The sequence below is a fragment of the Equus caballus genome, chromosome 4 (genome assembly GCF_041296265.1).
Source record: "Equus caballus isolate H_3958 breed thoroughbred chromosome 4, TB-T2T, whole genome shotgun sequence".
Lineage (NCBI taxonomy): Eukaryota > Metazoa > Chordata > Mammalia > Perissodactyla > Equidae > Equus > Equus caballus.
The window spans coordinates 81,644,689-81,664,527 of record NC_091687.1 but is presented as its reverse complement, the minus strand read 5'-3'; the positions used below and the strand labels follow the sequence as shown (position 1 = coordinate 81,664,527).

The window sequence follows — 19,839 nt, the reverse complement described above, 5'->3', positions numbered from 1 at the left end:
TCATTTGGAATAAATTCTGATTTTAAAAAGTAGGAGAGGGGGCCGGTGGTGTAGTGGTTAAATTTGTGCATTCCACTTCAGCGACCTGGGGTTTGCTGGTTTGGATCCCAGGGCAGACCTACCCACTGCTTGTCAAGCCATGCTATGGCAGGTGTCCCACATATAAAGTGGAGGAAGATGGGAACAGATGTTAGCTCAGAGCCAATCTTTCTCAAAAAACAAACAAACAAACAAAAGAGTGGGAGAGAGTTTAGCAGTTTTGGTTAAAATTATGATACCAATATATAGAATGGGATTTGTTTTCTCATTTAGAGTATTATCATGTATAGATGAGTTTATTGTCATCTGAAGTGATGGCTGTAAAAATGATAGTCCTTTTTTTAAAGAGATTATACATACTGAAAAATTAAATTATGCTATCGTTATACCTTGTGCCTGATGACACACAGGTACCATCTTTGTCCTTTGCTGCTCATTTATAAAAGTGGCACAGGGAACATTGATCTCTTTACCTTTAATGGAATCCACCAGATAATATCTATGAAAGAAGTCCCTGTGTTTGGCAAAGATACTTCCCCTCTTTTTGTTGAATATTCTTGAATATTTAGTCTCTCATTGAGATAGCTAGTAAGATGCCATACAAAATTAATCACACAACTATCAAAATTAAAACACACGTTCAGGACAAATTGTACACCCAATTCTGGAATTTTTGTTTTGTCACATTCACTACAAAATTTATAGTATAATTTAGCACAAGTAGTTTGTTCTGCAAAGCCCCTCACATGTTTACATTCTATTAAATCTAAACTTAAATATAAGCAATTTAAACTCTCCAATTCAGGTTATTAGACCTCAATAGAAAAAATAAATCCTGTTCTATACTTTCCTTTTATACCAACCTGAAGACATATTTTATTTATCTATCTATTTATTTATATTTTGCAAACCTGTATATTGAGCTCTGCTTGTGCCCAGGCACTATTCCAAGATTTTCACAACATTAACTCAGTATTTTCTTAAAACCACCCTATGGGGTCAGTGCTATTACAACCCCATCTGACAGATGAGAATCTTCCCCAAGGTCGCCAACAAGGAAGTGGCAGTTGTGACTCAAATCCAGGCAGCACAAATAATATTTTGATCTAAGTACTTAAGAGAGGCTATTTCACTTAAAGAAAACTTTCACCTCCTTGGCATTTCTTAAACCTTTGAAATCTGTGTCTCTTAACTCTATCAGGAATTTAATTTTAAAATAACCTATCAGGTCAAGAATCCCACATGCGATATTTATTTTCCAAATCATTAGGTCTGGAAAGATCATCCTCAAGCACGCAGGAGGTGGGGAGAGGGAAAGTGGAGGAGGTAAAAACCCAGAAAAGTCAGTGAGAGTCTGTACCACATTGCTAAAGAATGAGGTCCTAAAGAGTTGGAGGGCCACTGGGGTGGAGAGGCCTGAGCTGCTTTGAAGAGTGAGGTCATGCTCAATGTTTTAAACTCATTAGTCCTGCTTAAAAAAAGGATGTGGGTGAAAAAAGAAAAAAAAGACAAATTAGCAGCATTTTCAAAAGAAGTTAAATATGTCAGGCAGTAAAGTGTCCTAATTCTGCCTTCAGGGAACATACGTCAAACCAGCTTGTGGTTCTGCAATCGGTAAAAACATCTGCCAGGAATACCCCATCCCTTACTCTCGCTTCTCCAACACATGCTTATGGAAGGAAATGCTACAGTTGGTCAAACGCATGTGGAAATTTTCTCAGCATTACCTAATTGAGCCATTGGGCCAACCTTTCTTTGAACAAAAAACAATTTGTTATAGCCTGCTGAAAGAGAGCCCATCAATGGCCTTGACTAATGAGGACATTATAAATAGCCCAAATGACATAATTTTAAATTTCCCTGTGTTTTCGGGACCACCATTATGTCCAACTCATAACCACCTTCAGAGCCTGTGAGAAGAAAGCAATGGCTAGGTAGCTCCTCACAGATGTTTATTTCTAGTGCAATATTAGATTTAGTGGCATTTTGCTTTGAGAACTATAATAATTGCTGATTCTCTGTTTTACTAGAGGTGAAAGACCACACATAATTCCAAAATGTAATATTGTTACATAGACACTAATTTTTTTATCATTAAAACTATGAATGAGGGGCCGGCCCAGTGGCCGAGTGGCTAAGTTTGCACACTCTGCTTCACCAGCCTGGGGTTTGTCGGTTCAGATCCTGGATGTGGACCTACACACTGTTCATCAGGCCATGCTGTGGCAGCAGCCCACATGGGAGAATTAGAATGACTTATAACTAGTATCTACAACTATATACTGGGTCTTTGGAGGAAAAAAAAAAAGAGGAAGATTGGCAATAGATGTTAGCTCAAGGGCAATCTTCTTCACACACACGCACACACACATAAAACTATGAATGAAATAATATATATATAAACACTTAGTTCAGTTGCCAGGACAAAGTAGGTGCTCAGTAAATTGAATAGCAATCATGTATATTTATACCAGAGATGAAACTATCTTTATTATGCTTGTTGCTGCTAGTAATACTCTGCTTCAGATTGTGGGTTACTAGGATATGAATTTTTTATTTGGGTTTTTTTCATAACTCTGAAATTGCATACAGCATTGGGTGCAATTATACATTACTTCTTGAGACAAGGCATCAAAATTTTCATCAGATATTCAAAAGTGTACATTGCTTCCTCCAAAAGGTTAAGAACCACTGGCCCAGAGGAATCATTTGCTTTAACTTGTCTCATACAGAGCCAAAATCTATTGTTTGATGAAGTCAAAGTGTCTTCTTAAAATTAAATCATGTTCTAGACTTGGTTTGGTAGTGGAAGGAGGACTTATAAAAATGCCTAACCTGGTACCTAAGATCTGCCCCCCTCTCTCACCACCATCCTCACTACCCTGGCATGTACCTTTCTTTGCTAGAGTTAGTGTGGATTTAAGAAATGGGGAAGAACACGGAGAAAGAAAGAGAAAAGACCAAGGACCCTCTGGAGCAATTAAAGCCTGCAAAGAAGTGAGCGTTAGGAATTGAAGTTATCAAAAAGAGACTCCCTTTATCTGCTTCTTTTTTAGCCACAACCCCCCTCAAAGTTTCAAATGTCACATTTGATATCTGGTTACTCTAACAGAATATTTTATGAAAAAACCTCCCAGGGTTCTTTTCTATTTCCTTGTCCAGTTCAGAAATCAGAAGATTAGTTCTTAGAATGCCAAAACATAAACTTCAAACAAAAATGAGTGTATACAGCAGAAGACTGTGCTCAGGGAAACCTCTGGATGCTATCAGAAGCCAGGAAGATCAATTCTCTTCCACATTGTATTGGCGCTGCTGCGCTGACGGTAGTAAAAGTTTGTTTCTTCTTGTAAAGGAAGCAGATGTGACTTGGAGAAACATGGAGAACAGATGTGCTTAACAAAAGTTTTTATTTAAACGGTAATTTATCCGACCATAAGTTACATTAACTCATGAGGTGAGTGTTTAACGTCACTCTTTTTCACCAACTCAGAAAGATAATTTATATAAGCTCTTAAATAAGTCATGAATTAATGAACACACCCCTCTCAGCGATGACTGCTTTTTAAGAAAACTGAATGCTAAACAAAACTCCCCAAGCCTTCAATGTATGTGAATGCTTACTGGCCACGGAGGAGGCCTCTGCTTTCAGAATGTCCGGGTGTGCAAGCTGCTCGTGGAAATCACATTTCACTCCCCTTGGTGCGTCATGAGCTCTTGAAGAACACTGTTAAAGGACTGCTCCGTCCCTCACACAGAACTTGAAGAAACTGCAAAAGACTAAGTATTTAAGTCAAGGGCACTTATCAAGACTTGAAAGAATGTGTTCAGCCCGGGCATTGATCCTGAAATGGATGTCTCTGTTACAGATCCTTCAGAGAGAAGTGCAAGAGTAGAGCCGACTTCTTTATTAGGCACAGTGGGAACCACGCCTATGGCAAACAGTACTTTTAGGGGCCAAGGAAAATGTTTGAATTTCCTTTAAAATTAGAAGAAAAAAATGAACTTTTCAGGCAAAGAAAAGTCTATATCTGTATATCATATTAATGTATTCATCTTTAAATCAACACTGTCATAAAATATAACTTTAAGCATTTTTTTCATGAAAAAAGGGGTCCACAAAGGCGACAGTGTCTGGGACCCGTGAACATCATGAATGCAACATGTGGAACAGCCCAGGTCACTCACTCTCCTTGCTAATTCCCACCAGCCCTCCCTGTCTCGATTCCTTTACAATTCCAGCATCCTTGGGATTATTGGTTCCCACTTCTTTTGCTTCTTCCCCCTTCTTCTCTATACACCTGCAGGTAAGCCCTAGAGGAGCATCTGGACAAAAAGTTTTCATCATGATGATGATGATGATGCTAATTCAACACTGACTGAGAGCTTGATCATGCACTAGGCTTGTGATAAAACTCTGCATTTGTTATCTAAGTGAACGTCAGAATGATTCCATAGGATAGTTTCCACTGCTAGTTCTATTCTTAAAGAGAAGGAAACTGAGGCTTAGGGAGCTTGCATGCCTTGCATCAGGAGGCACAGCCTGTTAGGCCAGGTAGAAGCAGGGCCGGGCTGCAGCTCGGGCTTCCCTGACAGTAGCTACAGGCACGAGCCTTGGAGGCCGTGGCTTTTAACCTCCAGGTTAGGGAAACGGCCTGAGATACTTTGCTAAGATGCAAAATTTGCTCTGATAAAACAATTTCCACAGAGAAAAATGACTCTCCTCCTCTTTACAGAGCAAGAGAAAATTCTGACTTTTACAATGGAGACATTGTCTTCTACAAGTTTAAAAACTAAATGCTATCCCACTGCTGGGTATTCATCCAAAGAACTTGAAAACACAAAGGTATAAAGATACATGCACCCCTCTGTTCATTGCAGCGTTATACACAATAGCGAAGACTTGGAAGCAACCTAGGTGCCCATCAAGGGACGAATGGATAAAGAAGATGTGGTATTTCTACACAATGGAATACTACTCAGCCATGAGAAATGATGAAATTCGGCCATCTGTGACAACATGGATGGACCTTGAGGGTGTTATGCTGAGTGAAATAAGTCAGAGTGAGAAAGTCAAATACCACATGATCTCACTCATAAGTAGAAGATAAAAACAACGAGAAACAAACACATAGCAATGGAGATTGGATTGGTGGTTACCATAGGGGAAGGGGGGGGAAGGGCAAAAGGGCAAGTGATTAGGCTGACACGTGAGGGGATGGACTCTAGTTAGTTTTTGGGTGGTGAACATGATATAATCTACACAGAATTCAAAATACATTACAATGTACATCTGAAAGCTATATATTGTTATAATCCAAAGTTACTGCAATCAAAAAAATAAAATAAAATAAAAAAAAAACAAAGATGACTTGAAGACAGAAAAAAAACCCAAAAAACAAAAAGCAAAACTAAATGTAATATTCAATCACGGCATTCAGAAACCTATTTAATCTTAACTCATTAAAGGCAGAGAGATATCATAATAAACCACTGAAGGTGGAAACTTACACTTGAAGAACCTGTTCACCAAACATCTATCACCTAAATATAAAACACTTAATATAAATATAAATAAATATAATAAACATGAAAAACAAATGTATAACTTCATATAAATATAAATAAATAAAGGGGCTGGCCCCGTGGCCGAGTGGTTAAGTTCGCACGCTCTGCTGCAGGCGGCCCAGTGTTTCGTTGGTTCGAATCCTGGGCGCGGACATGGCACTGCTCGTCAGACCACGCTGGGGCAGCGTCCCATGTGCCACAACTAGAAGAACCCACAACGAAGAATATACAACTATGTACCGGGGGGCTTTGGGGAGAAAAAGGAAATAATAAAATCTTTAAAAAAAAATATATATATATAAAAATAAATAAATAAATAAATAAATGGAAATAAGTAAATAAATTTATAAACAAATGTAAAAATATAAAATAGCCTACGACTTACTTTCCTCTTAGAAGGGGAAGGGGTGGAGTAGATAATAACAATCACCTACATTATCTTATCTGCTTGTTGTGAGGATTAAATAAGAGTTTGAACGTAAGGTCATGTCCATTGATGAACATATCATTGAAGTATTGTCAAATCGTCAGCTCCACATACCTTCTTCTCACTATTATAAAGAATACATGAACAAAGCTTTTTTTTTAAGTTTTGAAAAAATGTATTGTGGATGTTTTTAATAGAAACAATAAGGTAGTGAGTTGTGTTAAGTAGTGAAAATGATTAACTGGAAATTGCTTTAATGTGTAATCAAGCATAACATTAAAAAAAGTCTGTGCCCTGGAAAACATTTGAGAAATCAGTAGCAATAAGAGTATTTGGCTAAGGAGAATGCTAATATGTAAAATATTGCAACCTGATTTAAATATTGGATACCAATAAAGATACTCAGATATTAGGATACATATGGAATCTAGTAAAATATTAGATGTTAGCTCTAAAACCTTGCTAATAGATACACCATTGAAGGGAAGATTCTGATATAGTAACATTCCCTACCAAAATAAAGATTATGAAGACCTCAGAATTTTGTGGTGATTCCAGAACATTATAAAAGTTGTCATTCTACATGACGATGGAAACAAATTCTAATTAACTAAATTTTAACCAGCTGAATTCTGGTTGAATGAGAGTTTCCTAAATAGGTCAATTAGATTTTAAGTATGGTGAGGGTTTAGATTCTAGGGTCCAGACTAATGATTAAGGAGATCGCTTTGAAGTCCCTCAAACCTGTGTTCAAATCCCACCTTTGCCACTAATTACATATGTTACACTGAAAGCTTGAACAAGCTTTCTAACTATTCAGAAGTCTTAGTTTCTCCATATATTAAAAAAAGGGGAAGAAGGATCAAAAAACTCACCTGTGGTTAGCGTTGTGGAGAATATTAAATAAGATAGGAAGGTAAAGTGCTTAAGACGATGTCTGGCATATAAGAAAAGTTCTATAAATGTCCCATTGTTCCCGCTACTACCCCTGGTGCTGCCGCTGTATTCCTGGACAGCACTTGGCAGATTCCCAAGAACAAGGTGCATCGCAGATACTCAATAAATAGTGGCTGGTTGGGGAGCATTTCACTACAACACAGACTCTACTGTTGAAAAATTAAATCACATTCGTCTGGTATATTGAGGTAAGCGAGGTAACTAAAAACCACTAAAACGAGTATTTAATTGATATTACAACTTTGGAAACAAACAAAGGTCTTTATTAAGCAATCACTGATAAATGCACTTCCGTTCTTTTATTAGGGATATTTGCTAAGATATTAGACAACTAGCACATGAGTTGTTTTGTAAAAGTCCTCTGTGGTGTTGGAAAGATACAAAGAAATAAATGGGAAAATTGTAAAGCATTTCCAAATGTTATAACTGGAGTCATTCACACATCATTTAATAACTCAGCATCTAGATTGCTAATTATTTCTTTTAAATAAAGCAGCAAATGCCAGTTTTAAATGTGTAGCTAAATGCTGAACAAATTTTTTTTACAAAATGGTACTTTTTCCTTCCTTGGTATTCTCCTTTTATTAATTGTAAATGAAAGCTGTTTCTAGCAAATGGATCCATGAGACGTTGTCTCCTACACTTCTGCTATATGACCTTTGTGTAGATTTTATTTATGACTCTATTCTGGCACAACACTTTTGGGGCAAAATGCAAATAAGACCATAGATCATCTATACAAATCAATTTCTGTGGATGCTGTATTGTCATCCACGTCAAAAAATTTTGATCTGGAAAGAGATATTAAAAGAAATATTTCCCATATGTATTTTAATTTCCTTAGAACATAAATATATTTTATTAATTCCTAAGAATGACATATTGCAGCCATAATAGCAGTTTATTACTTTCTAAATCTTTCTTCCTAACAGCTAAACGTTATGCTATTTATGGGTAAATCAAACTGAAATAACAATCTAGGTATGTTATATGACTTTTTTACGTTCCATTAAGAATCATGTTTTCTATAATTGAATTCATATTTCTGATTATAATTACACTAGACAGAAAAGATGACAAATTAATGAGTAGAATAAAGAGCTGTCAGAATAGTATCACTGACTATAGAAATGATTAAAAATACAAGGATGAAAAAAGATAAGAATGATTCTTCAACATTCAACATTGAAGGATTACCTCTAAACTATTTATGCTTATAGAAATTTACTAGATTTACCAGCGGAAAGCAGAAAAGCAGGACCTCTTATGGGTATATATCAGTGATTCTCAACTGGGGTTGACTCTGCCCGTCAGGGGACATTTCGCAACATCTGGAGACATTTTGTTTGTTATAACTTGAAGAGAGGTATACTATTGGAATCTAGTAGATAGAGGCCAGGGATACTGCTAAATATCCTACAATGAACAAGATAGCTTCCCAAAACAAAGAATTATCTAGCCCCATCATCAATAATGCGGAGGTTGAGAAGCCTTGGTCCAAATCTGGCTGTTCTTATCAGTCATGTACATTAGCCCTTTCTCCCTCACTGATAACAACTAAACTAAGAATTGCCTCTTTGGCAACATATACAAATTCCAATTGGCAATATAATTAGAAAAACACACTAGACTCAAATAGTTAATTATGGCTAAGTAGGTACTTAACAATGTTTGATCATAGACATGATACCAATGTCTATTAACAAACTAATTAAATTATCTTATTATTCACCAAAATGTCATAGTAATTAATTTTTTAATTGACTGGTATGCCTTATATTTGCTTTCTCTTCACTGTTAGTCTTTCAGTGAAATGTCAAAATGAATAGTTGATGTCCAGAAGGAGAGAGAATGGGGGAAGGAGAAAGTAGAATACTTGATTAGCCATAAGCTGGATTCTATTGTTTTGGTTATTTGAAGGTGAACTGCCCTTTATTTTTATTTAAAATTTAATAATGGAGTCCATTAGGCCAAAATCTAATTTAAAAATTAAGGAGGAATTATAATTTCTCCTCTTAAACAACAAAAAAAATATAATTAAAGTTTAATTCATTTCCTTTTAGTTTGCCACATATAGGCTTTGGGGGTTCAAATAGAACAGTCTGTCAGTTACTATGCAATAGTTCAACTCTGGACTTCAACCTTAAAAATATAACGAAGGCACTATGGTTGTTGACAGAAAATGAAAAGAACAATCTGGAAGACTGAAAGTTTATAAGTCTCATAACGTACATCTGTTTAGCTATTAACTTAATTTGGAAATTCTCAAATACCTGAGAACTGATAGGAGATTAGAAATTTTATCCTTCACTCTTCGTGTTCTAAATTTCATCATGGAGCTTGCAGTGAAACCTAAGGACTCTAATGAGATTAAGCATAAAAGAGAAATTAGGGAAAGGTCTCTATATCGGAATTTTAACTGGAGCCCACGGTGAGAAAATCCTACCTCTGCTATTGATCTCTCCTAGTTCCTGAGGCCACTCGTGCCCAGTTAAGTGTCTAAAGCAAGCCGCATTATTCATTTATTCATTCATTATCTGTTCACTCAATTGAGAGTTTCTAAAGGAAGGCTAAAAAAAATACTAGTGCTTATTAGACACTTTTCCATGTTATAAAATATAGTACTGCTGTGGGACCACACATAAACTTTAAATTAAGAACTTCTGGAAAGGATTCTTAAAAAAGGCTGAAATATATTTTCTGCAATCATCTGTAGGATACATCCCACAAGAATTTTCTAATATTTTTCTTCATCTTATAGTAGAAAATTCTTAATGTAATCTATTGTCTAAGGTAACTGCATGGTAATTATCTTGTTTCTGATCAATATAATATTTGAGAAGGGAGGCATATCTTGGAAGATAATACATGCTTCCCCACTAACGCTTTTTTCTATTGAGGTGTTGAAGTATAATACATATATCCAGTATACATAATTTATATATAGCCAATACATTTATAGGTAGTTTATATACAGTAAATTGCACAAATCTTAAGTGTATAGTTAATTAAATTTTTATATATCTATATACTACCTGGTTATACATGTAACCACCATACAGATTAAGATATAGGACCTTTGCCTAAAAAGTTCCCTCATGCTTAGAGGTAACCATAGCTTCTAGGTAACCACTGTTCTAATTTCTATCACCATAGACTAGTTTTGCCTATTCTTAAACTTCATATAAATGAAATACCGTATGTCCTTTTATGTCTAGCTTCCTTTTTTCAACGTAATGTTTGTGGAGATTCATCCATGTTTACATGTATCAATAATTAATTTTCAAATATCTCAACAATATTATATTGAATTTATCTCTTATTGAATTGTTTCCAGCTTTTAGCTATTATAAATAGAACTGATATCAAGATTTCTTGTGCTTAAAAGAAATGAGCTATCAAACCACGAAACAACATGGAGGAAGCTTAAAAGCATATCACTAAGTGAAAGAAGGCAATCTGAGAAGGCTACTTACTGTACGAGTCCAACTGTATGACATTCTGGAAAAGGTAAGACTATGGAGACAATGAAAAGATCAGTGGCTGCTGGTGGCAGTGGGAGGGATGGACAGGCAGAGCACAGAGAAATTTTAGGACAGTTAAATCCTCTGTATGATTTTATAATGATGGATGCATGTCATTATACATTTGTCCAAATGTATAGAATGTACAACACCAAGAGTAAACCTTAAGAGAAACTATGGACTTTTGGTGACTATGATGTGCTAATGTAGGTTTATCCTTGGTAAAAAATGTACCATTCTGGTGACGATGTTGACAGTGGGAAGCTACACATGTGTGGGAACAGGGAGTATATAGGAAATCTCTGTATCTTCCTCTCAATTTTATTGTAAACCTAAAACTGCTCTAAAAAATAAAGGCTTTTAAAAGTTAAAAAAAATTCTTGGATTTGTCTTTTCATGGACATATAACTTCATTTGTCTTGGGTAGACAGCTAGGAGGATTGCTCAGTCAGAGAATATATGTAAGGTTAGCTTTAGTAACACTGCCAAAGTTTTCCAAAGTGACCAAACATTTTACACTCCCCCCAGCAGTGTGTGAGAGAAAAATTGCTCCACGTCCTCACCGACACTTGGTACTGTCAGTCCTTTCAATGTTTCCATTGTGGTGGGTGGGTAGTGGCATTTCATTATGGTTTTAATTTGCATTCCCTGATGACTAATGGGGTTGAGCATCTTTTCGCAGGCTTCTCGGCCACTGGGTTATACTATTCTTGTGAATCAAGTGCCTTTCCATCTCAGCTTCATAATCTTTTGACAATTTCTCTTAACTTTTTTTTCCCTAGATCACAGGGAGCTGCAAAGGCTAGAAAAATATCAGATGGCACCAACAGACCAAGGGTACCCAGTGGCCTGGCTTTCCCATTGTTGCCTTTTGCTTCCATTCATCCCAACTAAGGATTCCTGGCTTGTGTGAAGGGGGCTTCTCCCCACTTGTCTTCCTCAGGGCGGTTCTCCCTGCCAGCAGACCAGGCCAATACCACTTTCTGGAGGATAGTAACACCTGCTTCCCTAGTTTACTCTCTTTAGGCTCAAGAAGATTATTCCCAGTGTTAGCTAGGCTAAAGCATTCTTGACCAAGCAGTCCAGGAATGGCACGCTCTAAGGGTCTGGATCTTCTCAGGAGTCCATATGGACAGGTCTGTTCATAGGCCTCTGGAGGACATGGTGGCCTGCAGTTGCAGAGCTCCTCGCTGAGCTGGCAGGCACTGGGCGAAGGCCTGCCCCTCCTTCATCAGGCCCAAGTGCTCTATCCCCACCCAGCCAGCCCACCCTGGTACAAGGTGACCTCAGCAATACTGTTTTTTTTTATGTGTGTGTGTGAGGAAGATTGGCCCTGAGCTAACTTCTGTTATCAATCTTTTCCTCTTTTTGCTTGATAAAGATTCTCGCTGAGCTAACATCCATGCCAATCTTCCTCTATTTTGTATATGGGATGCCACCAGAGCATGGCTTGATTAGCAGTTTTGTAGGTCTGTGCCTGGGATCTGAATACGTGAACCCTGGGCTGCCAAAGTGGAGCATGTGAACTTAACCACTATGCCACCAGGCCAGCCCCACAACAGTATATTTTAATCACAGGAATTTGCAATACACCATGGTTCAAAAGATGACTTCTCATTTTATTAACATCAAGAAAATTTTAAAAGTCACCTAATCCAATTGCTCACCTGATCTTTGAGAGATGGATTTCCAGTGGATCCTTGAATACCTCCTGGGACAGAAAAGTCTCTACCTGTGAGAGCCCATTCTGCCAGGAGGCAACATAATATACCATGGACTTTGGAATTGGGCACACTTGGACCTGAATCCAAGCCCTGCCACTCACTAGCTGTGCAGCCTTGGGCAATTTCTTTAACTTCTCTGATCCTTGGATTTTCTCCTCTGAAACCTGGAGCTTAGAGTGGAATTCAATCTATAGGAATGCTGTAAGAATTAAAGAGACTATAACCGTAAAGCATTTAGGACAGAGCCTGGCACATAGTAATACAAATAACCCTTAGAGAACTCCTTTATACAATTTGGCCAAAACTTCTACACTGGAATCTCAGTTATAGCCTCTGGAGTGACACCAAATAAACTCCTTTTAGTTTCCCGCGGGAGGGACAGCACCAGACAATGTCGCATGATTGGGAAGCATGTCTAGGGAAGAATGAACAGGCCAGATTGGCAGAAGCATAAAATACATTCTGACAAATAATGGGACATGAGGGTGGGACACGGGCCAGCAGGAGAGAAGTGAATGAGCAGCACAGAGGCAGCTTAGAGCATTTTTGGCAAAGTCTATGACAGTGTGCTTTAAGTTGATCAAGATCACGCTTGCAAAACTGAACTGGAAAAGAGTCAGACAGATACGGGGAAACAAAGTGGGGACTATTGTCATATTTGAATCGACAAGTACTAGTGTCATAAGAAGTAAAAAGAAATGATAAACCAGAGACAAGTGCGCCAAGGCTGCAGATTCCACCGCTTCCATCCTTCCTACTCCTGATATCATTCCCATTCCTATGGACACCTCTCTAGATATTCATCTTGTATGTAATTACCACTAACTGTGTGATGCTCTCCCCAAATGATACCCAGGAAGGAATACATATTCCTGAAATACATGTCAGTGTTAAGGATTCAACTTAAGGATTTTACATTTTCATGAACACTTAGAAAGTGAAAAAAATTCATACTAAACTATTAATACCCATACAGTAGGTTTTGCACATAGCAGAATAATGAATGAGTTATTTCATATTTGACCTTATCATGTTTAAGTTTAGAGTGGAAACAAAACATACACCTGTGCCAACAACTGTGGGTAAGACAATTATGTTTCAAAAGATACAGCAAAAGTGCAACAGTACAAACCTAACTGATGACAAGTTAAAAGTAAAAGTACATCATATTCAACAGACAAAAACTGAAACCCATCCCTCTGAGAACAGGAACAAGACAAGGGTGCCCATTTTCACCACTCTTATTCAACATAGTACTGGAGGTGTTGGCCAGAGCAATTCGGCAGGAAAAAGAAATAAAAGGAATCCAAATAGGCAACGAAGAAGTAAAACTCTCGCTGTTTGCAGACAACATGATCTTATATATAGAAAACCCCAAAGAATCCATAGAAAACCTATTAGAAACAATCAACAGCTACAGCAAAGTAGCAGGGTATAAAATCAACATACATAAACCAGTAGCATTTCTATGCACTAACAATGAACCAACAGAAAAAGAACTCAAGAAGTCAATCCCATTCATGATCACAACAAAAAGAATAAAATACCTTGGGATAAATTTAACCAAGGAAGTGAAAGATCTATACAACGAAAACTACAAGACTTTCTTGAAAGAAATCGATGACGACATAAAGAGATGGAAAGACATTCCATGCACATGGACTGGAAGAATAAACATAGTTAAAATGTCCATAGTACCTAAAGCAATCTACAGATTCAACGGTATCCCAATCAGAATCCCAATGACATTCTTTACAGAAATTGAATAAAGAATCCTAAAATTCATATGCAGCAACAAAAGACCCCAAATTGCTAAAGCAATCCTGAGAAAGAAGAACAAAGCTGGAGGCATCACAATCCCTGACTTCAAAGCATACTACAAAGCTACAGTAATCAAAATAGCATGGTACTGGTACAAAAACAGGTGCACAGATCAAAGGAACAGAATTGAAAGCCCAGAAATAAAACCACACATCTATGGACAGCTAATCTTTGACAAAGGAGCTGAGGGCCTACAATGGAGAAAAGAAAGTCTCTTCAACAAATGGTGCTGGGAAAACTGGACAGCCACATGTAAAAGAATGAAAATTGACCATTCTTTTTCACCATTCACAAAAATAAACTCAAAGTGGATCAAAGACTTAAAGATTAGGCCTGAAACAATAAGTCTTCTAGAAGAGAATATAGGCAGTACACTCTTTGACATCAGTTTCAAAAGAATCTTTTCGGACACCATAACCCCTCAGATGAGGGAAACAATAGAAAGAATAAACAAATGGGACTTCATCAAACTAAAGAGCTTCTTCAAGACAAGGGAAAACAGATTGAAACAAAAAAACAGCCCATTAATTGGGAAAAAATATTTACAAGTTATTTATCCAACAAAGGGTTAATCTCCATAATATATAAAGAATTCAGACAGCTCAACAACAGAAAATCAAACAATCCGATCAAAAAATGGGCAGGGGACATGAACAGACATTTTTCCAAAGAAGATATACAGATGGCCAATAGACACATGAAAAGATGCTCATCATCACTAATCATCAGGGAAATGCAAATCAAAACTACACCAATATATCACCTTACACCTGTTAGAATGGCAAAAATATCCAAAACCAAGAGTGACAAATGTTGGAGAGGCTGTGGAGAAAAGGGAACCCTCAAACACTGTTGGTGGGAATGCAAAGTGGTGCAGCCACTATGGAAAACAGTATGGAGATTTCTCAAAAAGTTAAAAATAGAAATACCTTATGACCCAGCCATCCCATTACTGGGTATCTATCCTAAGAACATGAAACCAGCAATTCCAAAAGTCCCATGCACCCCTATGTTCATCACAGAATTATTCACAATAGCCAAGACATGGAACCAACCTAAGTGCCCAGCAACTGATGATTGGATAAAGAAGATATGGTATATATATACAATGGAATACTACTCAGCCACAAAAAAGGACAAAGTCGTCCCATTCACAACAACATGGATGGACCTTGAGGGCATTATGTTGAGTGAAATAAGCCAGACAGAGAAAGACGAACTCTGTATGACTCCACTGGTGGTAGTTAACATATAGACAAAGAGAACTGATCGGTGGTTACCAGGGTAAAGAGGGGATGGGGGGAGGGCACAAAGGGTGAAGTGGTATACCTACATGACTAACAATAATGTACAACTGTAATTTCACAAGGTTGTTAACTATCATAATCATAATAAAAAAAAGTAAAAGTACATCTTTGATGCCCTAATATAGGAATTTTACTTTCCTTTTTAACCTTTGCTATATATTTACTCCATATAAAAGTCAAGTTTACTGACCAACTTAAAAATATAGTCACCCATAGAGACTTTTAAAAATTAAATCTATGTTAAAATTAAATCTATGGTGCTTTTTAGAGTGAAAAACAACTGCTGTTGATAACCATAAATATTCTGGAAAAAATTATTCATACTATTATCTTTTCCTCAAAGATGACTTATTCTAAGAGTTAGTTAGTTCTATCTAAAATATTAGAGTAGGATTAAAAAAAACAAAAAATATAGATAGTCCCACACCAAAGAAGGTGATAATATTTAGTTTGGAAATAATTACATACACACAAACACACACATACTTAGACAAAAACACACCTCCTTCTGGGTTTTTATCTCCTCCCTCTCCAACATTTTTGGTGTGGCTCTATTATTTGTTTTCCAGCTCAGACTGAGGTATAGCAATCCGAATAAAGCAAACTGAAAAGTGAAAAACCAAGAGGGCACATATTTTGAGGTCTTTTCCGCAGTCTAGCCCAGTGTTTCTTTGACTGTGTTCCACAGAAGAATATTAACAGCTATTCCATTAAAAGGATGTCAAATAAGTTTTGAAATGTTGCATCTACATATTGTCCTTTGGAAGGTCCACCATTTAAATTAATATATGAAAGGTTTAGAGAAATCCTACAATAAAGAAATCTACCTAATTTTGTTTAACCCATTGCTTCACAACCATGGAATCCTACTCTTTTCCATCTTTTTTTTTTTTCAGTACACCTATTAATATCTTTCAGAAAAAATGATTCTGTTCTGCTTTAGATCAATGTGAAATTCTCTTTGCCTTGGCGGAAGTTCATAAATTACAGGTATGTATTTCCCCGAAAAATAAAAATCTCAGTTATGGGTAGCCCTACAAAATAGCATTAAACTCTTAGGAATAGATGAGATGGTAGTGGTGGTGGGTAGAGGGGAAGAGAACACTGTGTCTGGCCACTACATTTAAGAAAACATGGTATCCATCCTACTCGCCGAGGCCCGGTCGGCCATTTCTCTCTTTATTAGCCCTCTGTGCTTCAAAGCTCCCAGCAGCGCATCAGTCACTGAGACATGACAATTTGCAATTATACTTTCTAAGTGGATTAGTAGATATGATAAGAGTACCAATTACTACTTCCCTGGAATCACCTGTAGCAAGAGTATATGATGTGAGGAAATGTAGAAGGTTATACATAAAATCCTAAAAAATGAAAAAAGCACCAAATAAGACAAAATCTCTGGGTAATATTCACCCTCCTCCAAAATCAACAGGGCTACAAAATGGTATACGTTGCCCACAAGAGAAACTACAGCCTTATAGGAATGATTAAGGTGTGAGAGTGAAAGAGAAATCTATCTACCCAAGCAAAATTTAATTTCATTCATCTGGTATCCCTTCTGTAAAATAGTTCCAGAAATTTTTCTCTCATTCTTTAAAATAAACTCCACTGAATCCAGTTTAAAATTTCAAAGCAGATCCAGGGACAAATCCAAGAAACACAGCACAATTTAAAAGGGAAACGTAAAGCCAATTTCATAAGTAAGTGTGAGTATTCAGACATTTTTTTCAATATTAACCACGATAAATCCACTGAACACAGTAAGTGCAGAGAGTAGCCACCACACTAAAAAGAAAACTACTCACAACGAGGTATCTTAGATACCTGGCCGGGACTCTTTCTCCTTTGAAATGAGACCACAGTTTGGCTTTGAAAGCACACATTTTTTTCCTAACAATTTTAATTTGGTATTTTTCACCTGGGTTAACAGGTCACTCTTCAATTCAACCCAAGTGCACATGTAAAATTCACTTGCCTGCACAAAACCACACGCTGTGAAGTCTTCAAACAACGGCAGACTTGGACGGTCTTCTCTGTAGATGGTGAGTTTGTACGTGATCAGGGTCTCACCCTGGGCTGGAGATTCATCCACCGCAAGCATTGAGATTTTGTTCATTCCTAAGCCAAGAGGGTAGCTGCCAAAGCTGGAGAGAGAGAGGAGAAACATTTATTCAGCCCAAAGGGATTCATACCTCAATGTTTATTAAATGCCTACAATTTTCATTAAAAAGCAGATCAGGTCTGTACAATTTTATAAGAAACCTAAAATGTGAAAAAAATATTTTAACTTATATTTCATAGTACTCTGCTGTGCCAAGAGGTATCTTGCAGAGCAAGTCATGCCCACTGTCAATTATGGGGAAGGGAACTAATGTTTATTGACCATCTCTCAGGATCATACATTATCTCCTTTATTACTCACAACAACTCTACACAAAAACTATGATTGTCCCCATTTTAACTATAGAGACCATGACATAGAACTGGGAAACAAATCGCCCAAAGTCACATGGTAGAGTCAGGGTTGGGGCCCAGGTTTGTCTTATTTGAATCCACTTTTCTTTCTACTAGACTCTCTTAGCTCCCCAGGAAGCCAAGTGCATTTCTTTTCATATAGCATGGGAACATGAGTATCTTCATTGCCACGGACACGGCATGTAATAAGGTTCTATCTTTTGTTCAAAATTATAAGCAAAAGAGTTGGTGACTCTCAAAAGTGTCAATAGCAAAAAATCCCATGAGACTAGGAAAATTAGTGTTACTGTGTCCACAAGTTTTCACCAACATATTTATAAGTAATCAACCCCAATATTCAAAAATGAGAAATTGGGTTGGGGTAGGAGGCTACTGTTCAGAAGGATTAACTCTTCAACAACGTAAAACTATGAAGAGAACAAGCTAAATTTTCCCTTAGTTGGTCCTCTTTAATGTCTCACATCACAAGATCCTCTCTTGCTACAACATTGTCACAAAGATGGCCAATAGATCAGTAGAGCCCTGACACGTTCTTTTTAACCACAGGACACCTGAAAAGTGGAAGGATTTCACACTCTGGCAATCTCTCCAACTGACCCTGCACCTCGGCTGTTCTGAACCACCTTTAAGGTCGGCTTCCAATGTCTGCTTCCCACTAGGATGTCTGCACTAAGCCCCAGTCGGGTCCCCATACCTTGGTCCTGCCCGTTCACGCAGGTACACCTTGCACTGACACTTGGAAGTCTCCGCGCCAATTGTCACTGTTACCACATCAAACGGGACTTCAGAGTAATAATCTTTGATCTTGGGGTTAAATTCAGGATTTAGTTTCAAATGCGGATGTGTGAAGATCTGCTTAATATGACACTGTGTGTCTCTATCTGTTAAACAACCAAAAACAACGACAAAGAAAAGACAACTGTGAAATGGAGAAATGTTTAAAAATCATATATGATTAAGGTTTTGTGTTTTTTTTTTTTAAATTCCTTTGAACAACTTGAACGATCACTGCTGATTTTCCATTCAGCATGCTGGTCATAGTTGATTTGTGGCTTCAGCTGGATTTTCTACTTGTCAAATTTTGTAGAATTTACCTCATATAACAGCTGTTGACTTTAGTGGGTGTTATACAGATGGTACTTTTTGCTCAGCCCTTAAAAGTTTAAAGGCACAGAAGATGGAAAAATATCTCTCCAGTGGATTGATAACAATTTCATGGCATTTACTACATATATCAAGCAACTGTGTAAATGGGGGTGATGACTCTGTGGAGTGGTGACAGAAGGGTACCAGCAGGGAATAAGGAAAATTTCTTAATGGAAAGTGTCATTAAACTGCCATTGGATTGACATAGTGCTTACAGGGAGTAGGGTGAAGTGAGGAATTTGAAATCCAATAAAACACCAGACATTCAGATACAAAAGCATCAACAGAGTACCCAAAGACACTTCCCTACCCTGGCCACCTCAAACTAAGAAAATATCTTAAAGTATAAGAAGGAAAGAAAATATCTTAAAGTATAAGAAGGAAATGCTATAATCTGCTTAATCCTGTTACAGAACCCAGCAGATTGCTTCATACCATTGATTCTAAGTCATTTTTAAAAGGAGTTTCTATTTGGCAGCCCAATTTTTACAAGAGTAACTTGGTGAGAAAAAAAGAAAAATACATTTATAGGCACATATACCAGCCACTGCTAAATTATATTGTGTTCCTATCTGGAATAAATAAATTACTCAAAAGAAGCTTAGCTAATGCTTTTCAAAGAAATATTAACAAGTATTTTGTTCCATAAATACTTTTCAATGGTCAACAAAACTCCAGTAAAGATAAACATAGGAAATTCTATAGGAAGTGATAAAGTAAAAGTATCCTTCTATTGCCTTTAAATAAAAGTGATGTCTAACAACATAGCAACAAAAAAGATGACACCAAATTCACTGCAGGAGGTCATACAACTGAACTTAAAGAACGTAGATTATCCTATTAACTGTTGTCTC

At 37.1% G+C, this 19,839-nt stretch overlaps 1 protein-coding gene across 7 annotated transcripts in view; it reads right to left on the bottom strand.

Annotated features, from left to right (window-relative positions):
• The window catches only part of CPED1 (cadherin like and PC-esterase domain containing 1), a 271,966-nt gene that overhangs the window by 114,947 nt on the left and 137,180 nt on the right, over positions 1 to 19,839 (bottom strand). For all 7 annotated transcript variants that reach the window (XM_070264955.1, XM_023639557.2, XM_070264957.1 and 4 more), the window contains 2 exons: positions 18,534 to 18,720; positions 17,340 to 17,508 (listed from right to left, as the gene is read on the bottom strand). In XM_070264955.1, coding sequence (XP_070121056.1) covers positions 17,340 to 17,508; positions 18,534 to 18,720 — 356 coding nt within the window. The remainder of the gene's footprint in view (positions 1 to 17,339; positions 17,509 to 18,533; positions 18,721 to 19,839) is intronic.